Source organism: Cyprinodon tularosa, unplaced genomic scaffold (genome assembly GCF_016077235.1).
Source record: "Cyprinodon tularosa strain WSP-4 unplaced genomic scaffold, ASM1607723v1 ctg214, whole genome shotgun sequence".
In the NCBI taxonomy this organism is placed as follows: Eukaryota; Metazoa; Chordata; class Actinopteri; order Cyprinodontiformes; family Cyprinodontidae; genus Cyprinodon; species Cyprinodon tularosa.
Window position 1 is genome coordinate 2,598,264 of NW_024038796.1, and position 14,756 is coordinate 2,613,019.

At 37.6% G+C, this 14,756-nt stretch overlaps 1 protein-coding gene and 1 non-coding gene across 2 annotated transcripts; one reads left to right on the plus strand and one right to left on the minus strand.

The window, feature by feature from the left end:
- Positions 1–10,396: 10,396 nt before the first annotated feature.
- On the plus strand, positions 10,397–13,795 carry tmem230b (transmembrane protein 230b). Its single transcript, XM_038285661.1, has 3 exons — positions 10,397–10,757; positions 12,896–13,018; positions 13,112–13,795. Exons 1-3 carry the CDS (start codon positions 10,662–10,664, stop codon positions 13,250–13,252), a joined length of 360 nt encoding a protein of 119 aa, XP_038141589.1. The 5' UTR covers positions 10,397–10,661; the 3' UTR covers positions 13,253–13,795.
- trnaf-gaa lies at positions 11,127–11,199 on the minus strand. The gene has a single exon. It is a non-coding gene; the product is annotated as a tRNA-Phe (tRNA).
- Positions 13,796–14,756: the final 961 nt, after the last annotated feature.

Sequence of the window (14,756 nt, forward strand, 5' to 3'; positions counted from 1 at the left end):
TTCAAGCATGCTCCATGTTTCATCCCATTAAAAAGGAAGGGAAACAAATCACTATGAATAAAAAATGTACAAAGATTTTTTAGAGGAGGTAGTCACTTTTCTTCCACACTCTGGTCAATACCGCAGTTCAGCCAGACAGCATTTATCGTTTTTCATGAAAATGTAGAGTTCACCCGAGCAGCAGCCTGCTTAGACAGATGTTCAGTCCGTCTGTGAAGTAAACTGACCACTTAAAGAGCTGCTTCAGCACTCAATCAATGACCAGACTTTCATCTTACAATGCTTGCCTTTTTTTTTTGCCCACCGGAGGTTCTGTGGAAAAAAAAAAAGTCGACTTCTTCATGTTAAAAGCAAAAATCACGAGCACAGCTTCCTACTCTCTGAAGGCACAAACCCAGCAGAAGGCACAGGAGGATATAATTGGACGTCCCTGTTATGTATGCACAATAAATTGATTATTTCATCAAATCAAATATGAGAAATGGAGCCGCTTTCAGAATTGACAAACAATTTTCACAGCAATTTGGGTTAGAACTGTCATTACCTTTGAGGAGATTACCTCTATCTTTGTCCATGCATACGTGGCGCTGGAGGAGAGATCAGGGGGAAAAATTCACTATTAACACAACAAAAGTTGAGCAATTATGTCATGGATTGAAACAACCAATGGTTCTCATCTGCTTGCTGAGCTTGTTAATTTCTGGTCTGTGTGTTGCAAAAGTAATTAAAGCAGTCTGACTCGCCCATTCACTGAGGGGAACTGCAGGGTATGAAACATACTGAGATCAATATCTCTGCACAGGAATACACATTAACCATCACAGGGGTGACAACCCTGAGCCAAGCATTCACAGTAATGTTGGCATTTACAGTGACATTCAGTCTAATTGCATATCAAGAGAGTTGCCTTTCAGCAGTCCCGACTCGGATAAAATTCTGATAAGAGTTCAGATTTCAGCAGGTAAATAAAGACAGCTAACATCCTCCTGCAGCTGATGCAAAAATCCCCTCCTTTCATTCAGATGCATTTGTCATTGAAGCTCTTGCTTCCTGCGTCAATGTTGTCATCCTTTCCTTTCAATATCCCAGCTATACTGTGCCTGCTTTTGTTTAATTCATGAGCTTAAGGCTAAAAAACAGAGTTTTTCATTATGGTAAAAATCTGATATTTCCGTCATCACTCAGATGAGGCTCTGCAGGGTGGGTTTCAGCAGTCAGCCGTCCTCCTACACACAGATCGACTCCATCCTTGCACCTGAAACGACTGAAAGCATCAGAGTTAACATAGTGGATTGGAAGAGTCATGACTGTGCCGTGCAGCAGCTACCTGGTATGAGCGTCAACACATCACTGTCTGGCACCAGCTTGCTGGATTTGGAGCCAAGTGCCTTCATTCTCTGATTAAATCAAAACTGACAAACTTTTTCCTAATTAATTTTTCTCGATCATCTCCAGGACTCCGATATGGTTATACATTCACATAGAGCCATCTCAGACCCTGTTTCCTCTCTCTAAGGCAAAGGGATAGTCATTAAAAGGGATTTTGCTACATCAGTGGTTAATATGATGTTCTCATTAGCTAGGTGATTAAATCTGGGAAGAAGAGCTTCACATTTATCTTATCTCTCTAAGAAAGTGCATTAATAAAGTGGAAAGTGAGATTGAATGTAAATGGCTTAGCTTTTTATTATGCTATTATGCAGCCATGTTTGTAATGCTGCATTAGAACGTTTTTTTTTTTTTTCTTTTTTTAGGCACACAAGCTTAGATTAAATTATCATTAAATCAGTGCAGGTTCAATATATATATATATATATATATATATATATATATATATATATATATATATATATATATATATATATATATATATATATATATATATATATATATATATATATAAAATATATATAATATATATATATATATATATATATATATATATATATATATATATATATATATATATATATATATATATATATATATATATACAGTACAGTTATGTGAAAAAATCTATAGTCTTATCAATTTCAATAATACTACAAATTTCATGTAGTATACTTAAAATACTTAAAAATTTATTTTCTTACTGAAAATATATTTTTATATTTTCAAAGGTCAAAGGAGGACCTTTGACCTGAGATATGCAGTTTGCCATTTTCTTGACTGGAAATGAAACCAGACACTATGGTGAGATTAGAATAGTGATTTGAAACCAGAAGACTGTATGGAGCCTGTGTGACTGAATTTAAAAGAATTTGGTATCTGCCATATCTCTAGATTAAAAACAGTTTACAGTGAAGGACATTCAAAACAACTGGCAACATCTGGCATCAAAGCAGGTCCACCCTGAAATCCGTCCACAAGACACTAGAAGAAATTCCCCTAAAAGGATTTGAGCTGCAAGTTTATTCATATAATATATTTCAGTAGCGTTTCAAATGTTGCACATGAGAATAAAAGAAAAATTATAACAGTGGCATAAAGTTAACATGGTCTTATAAATCTAATGAAAATGAATAATTATGTAAGATAAAAAGAAGAAAATAAAGAAAAAGATTGTAATCTTTATACACAGGGATTTTTAGGTGCAGCTAAGGGCCAGGGGGGGTCTGGTTTGGGGGCCAGCGGATTTTGTCCCAGCTTCCTGCAGGGTCCCTGCTGCCGAGGCCTACAGCATGCACTGGGAGGGTTCTTAGCCGAGTGTGAAGTGACTGGGATGACAATCAGGTCCTCCAAGTCCACAGCCACGGTTCTTGACTGGAAACAGGTGACTTGTCTCCTTTAGGTTGGAGTAGAGTTCCTACCTCAAGTGAAGAAGTTCCAGTTTCTTGGAGTACTTTTCACAAATAAGGGGAGAATGGAGCAGAAGCTTGAAAGACGGATCAGAGGTGCTGCTGCTGCTATAATGCGGATGTTGCACCAGTCTATTGTGGTGAAGAGAAAGCTGAGCGATAGACAAAGTCTTAGAAATATAACATATCAAGACCTGAGGGAGTGCATAAGGTTCTTGTCGCACAAATCAACATTTCCAGCGTGGGGGAATTTTGCAGCTGCTTACAAAGGCAACTAAAAGCCTCCTGGAGAGTTTTTTATATTCATATGACACAAAGATTGAGCTGTTTTGCCTCTATAGAGACGAGAAGGACTGTAGAAACTAAAAACAATGCTTTCAAACCTGTGAACACTTTATAGACAGTCAAGCATGGTGGTGGCAGCATCATTCTTAGAGTCTGTCACTGTATTAGAGCAGTTCTCAAGAAGTTCTTAGTTCCTAGTTCTTCAACTTCCCATAAAATCAACAGCTTGATTTCTGGAATGTGGACAAAGTTAGTTGCCAAGATAATTGGCCAAAATGTAAATAATTATAGGATAAAGCAGACAACCACTGAAGTTCTAGACTGGTTTAAAACGGACAAGCTTTTAAAAAGTATGTACAATGACTTACAGCAACAATCCTGCCAGCGTTATGAACAAAGCTTGTTGATGACTTGAGGTGAAACATACTAAGAAGCATTTAAACCTGTCCAGGAAATGTTTGAACATTAATATCTGATCTTTATTATGTTTTGATTTGAGGAAATTTAAAGTAAATCCAGACTTTTGCCCCAATATGTTATTTTTAGAATCTAACAAAGTTATATGTAAAATAATCATTTATTATTATATATTGAAAAAAAGGAAAGGTTAATATTCAGTTATTAAAATCCTAAAATCCGCTTTCATATTAGTAATAAGTGTGTTAAACTCTGTTAACTTCGGGTTTGGAAATGTGCAAAAAGGCAACTAATTACAATTCTATTTGTTGTTAGAAGCAGAAAACCCAAATTGAATGTGAGTCCCAAACATTGTGTTGATGCCACCGTACTGTCACTAAATCTCAGCCCAAAATGTTGCCCCATTTTCTGTGGAGGATAAAGATCTTGAAGGTAATCTCTTTCCCTCTGAGAGCATTAGAGGGAAAAATCACAACACGGAGGATTGACATGAAGCAGCATGTTTAAAAAAAGCTAAAATCCTGTTGCTCAGCTGCACCTGTGCATATTAGATCACTTCTACAACCTGTTGGATCTGCATCTAAAGAGGCTACGCTCCGAGCTGAATGCCTGATTGTTCACATGTTATAATTACGTTTGCTTTTGGGCTTTTAGTAGACTGCAGGCCTGGGTCAATCTGCAGATGCTTTAATGGTGACTGACATAATTAACTCCAGAATGAACAGCTCTCTAATTATGGCCTTCATGCTGCTCTCAGTCTTTAGCATCATGCTCAACGGTTGTAAGGGGGCAAATGCTGCTGTCTTCCAAACACGCGGATGAACAACCATGCATGTACACACATTCAGCTCGAGGGCTCAGAGCACTCAGCTGTTCTGTGCAGGCATCACAGTCTCATGGCGGGGATTATCCAAGATAACAACACACTCTGGCCCCCCTCTGACTGGTGCCTATCATCTGATTAATTAATAGCCGTTCCAGATGTCCCATTGACAGTGTTGTCATTTGGTATGTGAGAGGGCTAAAGCCAAGAATGTTTGTATTTTAGACTGAACCTGTGAAGCCCACATGCACTGCAGCAGCAAACGTCAGGAAAGCAATCCAGACCAAAAATGAAGTAATGTCTAAAACCAAGCAGCGGCGGTGGCAGCGTTACCTACTAACAGATCAATCCATCATTCAGACTCTGCCTCCATTCATTTTGAATTCATGACTGTAAAATAATTGCAAATTTATCCAGTCTGGCAGATTGTTACAAGGCTTTGGAGCAGACAAAACTAAATGCCACGTTTCTAAATTTGGACTGAGTGGGGGTGTTTGGGTGAGGGGGTGGGGTTCATTCATTAACCTTGAGTGTAGGTATTGAACATCACAGCGAGGATCCAAAACAGATAAGAGGAGGGTTATTTAGCATACAAAGGCAAATGCACCAGTGACACAGATTGGATGTTCACTTGGGAGAGTCAGTGAGCATTAGATGGGCAAGATTGGTAAAGCAAAGGTCACAGCTTACCTCTGTTGTCAACAGAGAAAACAACCTGCAAATGCAACATGAATGCACTATCAATTACCCAAAGAGACATTGATACATTGTATATATCTCCGTATTAGTTTAGTGCAACACTTAAACACATTGTTATGTCACAAACACAAATTGCATTATTTTTACAGGATTTGTTGCGATAGAACAACATTATTTTTGTCAAATAGCTTTTATTTATTTATTTATTTATTTCTGTCGTGATCTTGGTGCTGATGACTGGCCTGATTACTCATCTCATTCACCTGCCTTGCTCTGGCCAGTTCTAATTACCGTTCATCTGATCCACCTGCTTCAGTCTCTATTTAACCTAACTACTTCCAGTCATCTGTGCCAGATTATGCAAGCCTTTTGTGAGAGTTCTCTAGCGTTGTTTCTGATTACCTGATCCTGACCCGTTCTGCCTCTGGACCTCTGAGCCTACCTCTCCCCGTTCTGATCTGTTTGCCTGACCTTTCCTCGGACTCCTACTGGATTTCTGCCTGTGTACCGAACCTGGAACTGATTTGAGACACCGTCCTGGATTTTCCTTCGGTTCCGCTTTGGATCGCTGATCTTCTGGCTATGACTACTCAGCACATCCTTGACACTGGCTTTGGCTTCGCCCACTGGTTTATCCTGCCTTCCTTCGTCTGCTCGGTTCTGATCTCCTGCCTGTTCTCCGACCTCCAGGGCAGCCGAACAGCTGGAACCAACCTTGCCCTCTGGGCACAGACTGAATTTTAGGAAAAGGTTAGTGACTCACAGACTCATCATCCTCCGCCAGACAGGCGTGGTCACAAACCTGTGTTCTCCTCCTGTAGAGGTTACGGCCTTAGATACTGTGATGAGACATAGCTTTTATTTTGAAGGTTTCAGGTCAATACTATTATTATACGTCACACGCACTGCTTGTTAGTTAGTTAGTTAGTTAGTTAGTTAGTTAGTTAGTTAGTTAGTTAGTTAGTTAGTTAGTTAGTTAGTTAGTTAGTTAGTTAGTTAGTTAGCTAGTTAGGGCCAAGATTCAGTTTAGTAACACATAATCTGTAACGTGTTAACCTCCTTCAGTCAAGTATTTAAAACTACACTCTCTGTCCGACCATTTCGTGACAGACGCCGCCACTGTTTTCTACCGCTACGTCTTAAATAAAAATATTTTGTTAATCCTTACTGTCTCTCTGTCTCGAATACTGGGTCATCTTTTTCTCAGCCTGACAATTTTTAAAAATAACAGTGTGGTGTGCAGCCCTTTTGTGAAAGCACCACTAAATAAAATCCTGTGCAACCAACTGCCCTTTAGAGGTGACCTATTGAGTAGACACTGTCCATCTGTGTGTAATTTAATCTCAGTATAGATGCAGGTGTTCTTTGGAGGCCTCAGAGGTTTGTTGGAGAACAATAGAAGACAAACGGTTTGACAAAGTCTAAGAAAAACAACAGACAGCTCAAGGGTAAAGAGAGAGAGAAGGGAGCACCATTCAGTTCTTCATTCAAACAAAAAAGAGCCAATAATTGCAAAATAATATGTGTAGATGAAAACTATCATTCTGAAGACAACATCCCCTGATGAAACAATGCGGTGGAAGCATAGTGCTCTGGAGATAATTTCTTCAACAGAGGCAGAGAACCTTGTCAGGGTTGATGAGGACAAAGGATGGAGATACAGACAGGAAATGTAATGACATCAAACCTAACAAAAGCTGCAAAAGACTTTAGGTTGAATTGGAGATTCACCATCCCACAGGGAAAGGTTAGATAATAGACTATATGACATTTGAATGGCTCAGTTAAAGGCACACTATGCAACATTTTTCAGTTAATTAATGTGTTCCATAACGTTATGGATGATTAAATGAGTCATTTCAGGTCGAACAAAGGTTTTCTCGGCCGCCCTGGTGGTCTGTGGGGGAAATACCGCACTTGCAATTGCAGGAGCACCGACCCGCACCCACAGGCTCAGAAGTCTCGCGAGAGTCAGTCTTGCTTTACGGCGAGAACTGCTACACGCCCCCAGTTAAAAGCATTCTTGTTGCTAGCACATTGGCGATCCTTGTGCAGTTATGCTACGTTCACATCGGACGCAGCAAAATCACGTCTGCTGCTTCATTTTTGCTGCTTGTACCAGTTAGTTCTGACGCGCGGCTGAAGCAGCTTTGCTGCTCTGGCTGCGCGGTGCAAAAGTGTGTCTGACGCGCGTTGGGCGGAGCTTCACTATCCTTTCTCTGCCTTGCAGCTATATTTGCTGTGATCAGTGGGAATAAAGTAGTTTCAATATGTGTTTAAGTGAGAAAATACACCTGAAAACGCAATCAGTGCCGTCAGTTCATTCAGATTATCATCCTGCCTTCAATATTTTTTCTCTCGGAGCCGCTCAGACCCCCACATACCAGCGGTGCGCCGACAGTAGGGATCCCTTCATCAGCAGCCTCTGGCCTGGTCGCCTCCTCGCGGTTCACCACGGCAGCTGGTAGGTGTTTTTCATCTAAATAATCCAAACTGCATATTCTGCCGGCAGATTTCTGCATTTTAAGTTAATTTAGGCGTCAATAAACTGTTTAAGAGGAGTGATCATCAGCGCTGTGTCTCTCTCCCTGCGTCAGATGCTTAAACGCGCCCGACGCGCTGCTTCAGCTGCTCAGACGTGCTGCGCCTGCTGCTCAAAACGCGAAGCGGGACCTTTTGCTGCGCCTTGACTTTACGTTGCATGTAAACTCGCTGCTTCTGTCGCGCCAGCTGCGGTGTGAACGCAGCATTAGTCATTCGTTGCGTTCGCCTGTCTGCTAAGCTCAAACAACCCAGTCTCATAGGAAAATGTACCCCCACTACGTTGGTCCACACTGCAAAACGTAGTGGAGGTACATTAATGGCCATTTTTTTGTGGTACTGTTACCGCGCCTGGCTTGACGGAGAAACCAGGAGAACAGCTGTGCATATTTACGACAGTGCACTTTTACTTTCGCCCTCTGGGGGGAGCCTCGCTGGAAAATCAACACCGGTTGCATAGTGTACCTTTAAAGCACAGATCTAAATATAAATGAGAAATAGCAGAAAGAGTAGAATTTTTTAACACACAGGCACTCCATCCAACTTAACTAAAATTTGAGTAAATGTTTAAATAAGAATGGACTAATAATTCAGCTAATGTTTACATATATACACCTTTAAAGATTTTATTCGGATTGTTTTTAAAACATATTTTTATTTAACATGGAAAGTTATGTTTTAAAAGAACTTAAATTTTTCCCTCACTCTCACACTGTGTTGATCTATTGAATAACATTTCTAGAAAACCATGCTGTGGTTTTAAGATATAAAGACGTACAGTTAAACTTCCTATAAAATGCATCATTTAGCTTTTCACTTTAAAAAAAAAACAGACATGGTTACATCTGCAAATCTGCTTAAAAACTAAGCAATGTTAGTGAGGGTAGAGGGCTTTGGGATGAGCAACGATTCAGCAGGAACGAAAAGGACAGATGAATTGTTTTAGGGCTTATCCTCCTCCTGGGATCAACAATAGAAATCTAAACTATAACAATGGAACTCATGCTCAAGGTCAGCATTTACACAATCACTATTGACTCATTCTGCCCAAAGCATTTATCCATATAAGCATCCATGTTTAATTATTCATTTCAGGGCAAATGTCCAGAGCTCCAATATTTAGTGGTTGTACTTATTCCATCTTTGATCATTCCTGAGGTGGCTTTTTGCCCTGCATGACTAATTCGATGATATTATGTTCCTCTGTGGACTGAAATACCTAAACAGCAGCCCTTAAAAGGCACAGAGAAATGTTGTATTTTTTATATTTCGTCTTGTTTTTTTTTTTTTTACACAAATTTGCAGTTAACTGTTCCAAATGCCAAAAGCGATTTATTGCATAATTTGATGAATAGGACAAATCCAAGGGACAGATGTGTCCTTTTTGAAAAGACATATGATCCTTTCATCTGCTTAGTGCTGCAAAAATGAAGTTATGTAATAAGTAAAAAAATGCATCTAAAATGATGTCAAAATGTTTGATAAAATGAAGTTCAAAAAATCTAATTTACTGATTATCTTAAGAACGGAATGATTCCATATATATATATATATATATATATATATATATATATATATATATATATATATATATATATATATATATATATATATATATATATATATATATATATATATATATATATATATATATATACATTATTTTTATTATTATTTACAATAAATGAACTGAAGCCCCGTAAAATTAGTAACCATCCTGGTGAAAATTGATGGAAATCTTAACAAATAAACTAAAAAAAAGCCCTTGGATGAGGCAAAGTAGCCTATAGGTTTCAGCTCCTGTTTCATAAGAATGCATCAAAATCTGCAAAATGTGCAGAAACTCTATGATCTGGGAACACTCAGTTATTACAACGCTGTCCTGTGAAACAGAGCTGGACATACACATCAGAAAATTAATCCTGACAGCTCTGTATCACTCTGCTTTGACCTACGGGCTTCAATAACAACCCACTGCGCCCTCTTGTGGGTAAAAGTGGCACTTGCAAGTTACTTCTTTGTCACTGATTTTAAAAAGTGAAGCAATTGCATTCATTACACATAGAGTTGAATATTCCAAACCTTTTGTATCCAGGTTAATCACCCTTGTAAGATCAGAAATAAAGAATTCCTAAGAAAGAGTTAAATTTTAAATAACCATACTCTTTGATAATCAGAATTTAAAAATAATGAGGTTTTAGAAAAATCCACTTTATTTCTAACTGACCTGTATAATATTTTTGTTTCACCCTTTAAAATGGGTGACAAATATATAATTTATTGAACATTTTAAGATGTAAAATATACTGCCTTAAATAAACCTCTCCTATAGTTTATCTACTAAAAATAAATTGATGCTGATACAAAACAAATTTATTTCCTGTTGATGACGAGAGCTGCTTATAGATAATAATTGATTCTAGATTAAGAACTGGACATACCTACTTGAATGAGTTTCTGTTTGTACTAGGGAAGAGAAATAATGATATATGTGAGGGTTGTGAAAGAAAAGAAAATGTGGGTCATGTTTTGATGGATTGCATTAAATATGCGACTGAAAGAGAGAGGATGAGGAAAGTAACTATGAAAAAAGGGAGAGAATGGAGTGTTAAAGGAATTTTAGAGACAGATGGAGATATTGAGGAAATTTTGGTTAATAATAAAGCATTGTTTTTATTTTTACATAGCAAAAATAAAAAATAGAATATAGTAGGTGGAACTACAGAGCTATACACTGATGTACAGTAGGTGGCGGTATGCACCTATAAGTTGTTTGCAATCCGCTAACCTAACAAAGAAGAAGATGAAGAGCTACGTATGCGCATAGATGCGTATGCGTACAGCAGCGTCACTGCAAATCGACGCGGAAGAATCCTGATTATAAACAACACCTCCGCGATATCACCGCTAAACTTGTTCTAGAAAGTCGCAGTCGCTCTATTTTAACTTAAGGTTATATTTTTTATACAACGTTTGCTTTAACTGTTATAGCTTCTGAAGAAAAAATATGATTGCCGCTTCTTTTATTTTTTTGTAAGTCTTTCTGCCTGAAAAACGTCGTCAGTAAAGTGTAGCAAGCTCCAGGGAAGCTGAAGAAAATGCCAGCTCGGAATATTGTATCCCATGATACTCCTAACAGCAAAATTAGATACTCAAGGTTAGCCACAGATGATGACGGCTATATCGATCTACAGGTAAGACGTGGCGAGGCGAGGGTTTATCTCATGTTTTTGGGAGAAATAACAATGCTTATCATATAAATAATAAATACATAAATTGAACTTTATTGATCTCACAATAGAGATATGTACCGCTGCATTTACCCCATTCCCTTGGGAAGCAGTGGGCTGCTACTGTGCAGCGCTTGGGGCGCAGTGTGGGGTTAAGGGTCTTCCTCAGGGACCCAGACTGGAGGCTGTGTGGATCGAACCTGGTACTTGCAACCTTCTCACAGAGCAAAAGTCCACTGCTCTAATCGTTAGGCCAATACTCCCTTGAAGGTTGTAACAAAAATGTCCGGTCTTGAGACAGGACATTGTTAAAAAAATAAGTTCCCAACTTCCTGCCGAAATCCGGGATCGAACCAGGGACCTTTAGATCTTCAGTCTAACGCTCTCCCAACTGAGCTATTTCGGCGGGTATCCATCACACGTCTTCAAATTGATGCCTAAAGGTTTATAAAAGCTTGCTCTGTGTTACGTTTTGTCTAAATTAATTATATCACAAAATAATTAGACTGAAAAGGAATCATTAGGAGCCATGAGAAATGTCTAAATTCAATAATGATGTCAAGAGTTTCATAAAATACAAGAAACTTTCTTTATTGTCTTTTGAATTTACTGAGGTTGCATATCTCTTCCATTATTGTTCATTCCTTTACCTTAATTTTTTTTAATATAGTTTAGATTTTTGTGGCCAATTTTTGGTTGCAAAGGAGATATTTGATCCCCAATCCTGGTTAACTTCAGCTATAAGTTAGATAACTTAAAAGATAAATGTTAGAGATTAGCCTATACAGACAAAAGAATAACGAAGCGATTAAAAAGATCCACGCAAGAGAGCATATTATAAGTTATGAAGTAAAACACAGTAACCTTTAGTTTCTTTCATTTTGAAATAATTGATCAAGTAAGTTGGAAAGACAAAGTATCAAGCTTGTCTAAGGGATAAATCAGATACGGTTTCATTATCGGTGCATATTGTCATAAAAGACTTATTCAGTATTACACTATAAAAATGTATGCGGAAAAAAAGTAAAAGTTTCTTAAACTCCATTTGTATTTTGCCCTTAATTTGAGGAGGTTAATTTAATGATTGACCAAAAGAAGAAGGGTTTCAGCCCTTTAAACAAAAGTAATAAGATGCTATGCACTTGAAATAATATTCTTTTTTTTGTACATACAAATTATCTCAAATGTTCTGACCTACGTGCTTAAATAGATGTAATATACACCTATTTCCAGAAAAATATACTTAGTTTACAGTTTGTGTTTGCAGTGCAGAGGCTGCAACAGAGGCCAGGGCCAGTTCTACAGGGGCACTGGCCTTTGTTGGCCCCCGTATAGAACAGCCCATGTTACAACCTACAAATCTTAAAATTAACTTCTTTAAATATGGCGTTGTGTGTAAAACTTAGAAAAAAAGAGATTCATCGGAGACCATTTGTGTCAGGTTTTGTGGAAGTTGGTTGAGGACCGCAGTGCAGAGACGAGTTTTGCTGATGAGGGTTCCAAAGGTGAAAGAGGCAAATTCAACGAACTAAAAATACAGGAAACCAAAAAAAAACAGGAGATTCCAGAGAGAGACAACACAGGGAAACAAAGCAATGAAAGGAAACCAGTACTGATGAACTGCAGAGGAGGTTAATATATGGAACACAGAACTAGGAGTAATCTGTTAATTGGGAGCAGGTGTGGACAGAAGCACATAGAAAGGAGCCAAGGGGAAAAAACTAAACAGAGAGTAACACAAAAACACAACACTGCTATTAAAAACAACCACAAAGACACAAGATTATAGTGAAACTAAAAAGAAACCCAAAGAAAGGGCAGAACCCTGACAATTTGAAATAAGGCAGTAAAAATAAATATGTAGACTCAAGATAGTCCTACATTTTAAACTTTGTGAGACTAATCCAACTACTTAAATCAAAACCTTCACTTAACATGTATCTTCATAATCCTCATGTAACATGACTGATAGACCTCTTATAGATTTTTTGCTGCCAGTTCATGTTTTCCAGTAATACCTGCTTGTCTTGGGGCAATATTTTAAACATAGCTAACTTTCTGCTACATAAAGGTTTTGATTGCCAATTTCTCTCCCTCTGCAGTTCAAAAAGAGCCCACCCAAGGTCCCGTACAAAGCAATCGCCCTCGCCTCAGTGCTCTTTCTAATCGGCTCAGTCTTAATCGTCATTGGTTCTCTTCTTTTGGCTGGATATTTTGGAGTTACCGTGAGTTATATTCATAAATAGACCTTTCATGGTAAGTTTGTATTGGTTTTACATGCAATAATTTAAGTAAATATTTTCTTCTGCATGTTTCAGCACTCTGACCGAACAGTGCCTGTCCTGATCATCGGCATCATTGTCTTCCTGCCTGGAATTTACCATTTACGGATAGCTTACTATGCATCAAAGGGCTATCCAGGGTACTCCTATGATGACATCCCAGACTTTGATGACTAACCCATAACAAAGCTTCAGCTGCAGCCTGGCTACACCTGCATGTGTTCATGTATTGCTTGCAGTTTAAAGTGGTTAAAAAAAAAAGCTTAAGGACGAATCATCTTTAATAAATCCGTGTTTAGATTTTTTTTTCTAGTTAGTATGTGATTCTTTATTTTAATAAATTATCAAAATAATCCTTTATGTATTTGTGTAAGGTCTTTTTTCAGCTTATCTATCTTTTTATTGCCAATGAATTTCACCTAAAAAATGTGATTATTTGAGATGTTTGAGTAACAAATGTCTACCTTTTTATAAACAAAAAGAAGCGACGTATCACTTTAGAATCCTGGGCTAGTTTGGTCTGTAATATGCTTATGTATTTAGAAGCTCAAGAGAACTGTTTTCTACACTATATCCTTTGTGTTTATCAGCTAAAGCTTGCATAGTTTTTTTTCTTGGAGGATTTCATGTGATTAATTCAGATCCTTTGATCTCCATATGGTGCACCTGGTCCCTCTGAGTCAGCATTATCAAACAGAGGGCTACTAAAGCAATTACAAGCCATCCCCCTGTCTGATCTCTGCTATCCACTTATAAATATCCATGATTTTGAAACAAACCAATGAAAGACTGAACCTATTTTCATTCGCAGGAGATCAAAATCGTGTAAAAAATGTTGCTGTAAAGGTTGAACTTTAATAATCCCTTCAGATGTGAGGCGGCCTGCTGCTTTCCAAAGGGTTAATTCAAAGATGCTTCCTTGCTATTAATTGCAACCCCTCGGAACAATTACTAAACCAACCATACCTGGTATTAGTCGGATCGGATTATTCTCCGTAAATCAGCTCAGGAACTTTTTTTTCAACAGAAAGGACTTTTTTTTTTTTTTTATCGCTAACAAAACACCTCTTAATGATAACCATGTTACTTACTAAATCAGCTGCATTTATACATGTGTGCCAAATAGACACATTAAAGTAGGTTAGATACACAAAAGTAGACAAAAGACAAGATTTGGAGAGCTTAAATTGACATTAAAAAACACAACCAAATAACAGCATTATAGAGATAAATTGTATATAATTGCTATGATTTAAATGTTTTCTTTGTTCTATTTATAATATACCTTCAGTTTTATAAATTGGAGTATTAGAAATGGTAAAAGATAAAAGTTTTTATCACCTGTTTTGCTTGATAACCTATACAAAGTGGATAAGACCGCTAAGGTTACTTAGAAAGTGTAGATACTTGAAAATATCTGGAATCTTTTTTTTTTCTTTTTCCTGAATTTTATTTTATTTTTTGAGGATTTCCACTATGTACACAACAATATGGCAGGCATTTCAGTTAACTGTTAGAGCAGCAAGTGCATAGAAGAATAATATTAATGCACTAGAGAATATCAGCACAAGATATCAAAGAAAAAAATTATTAGGATAAGAAAAATATTAGAGCTTGTATTGCAGATCTTTTTTTTTTCAAGAATATTGAAAAGTTTAACTGTTTTCCATAAGAGAGAAGA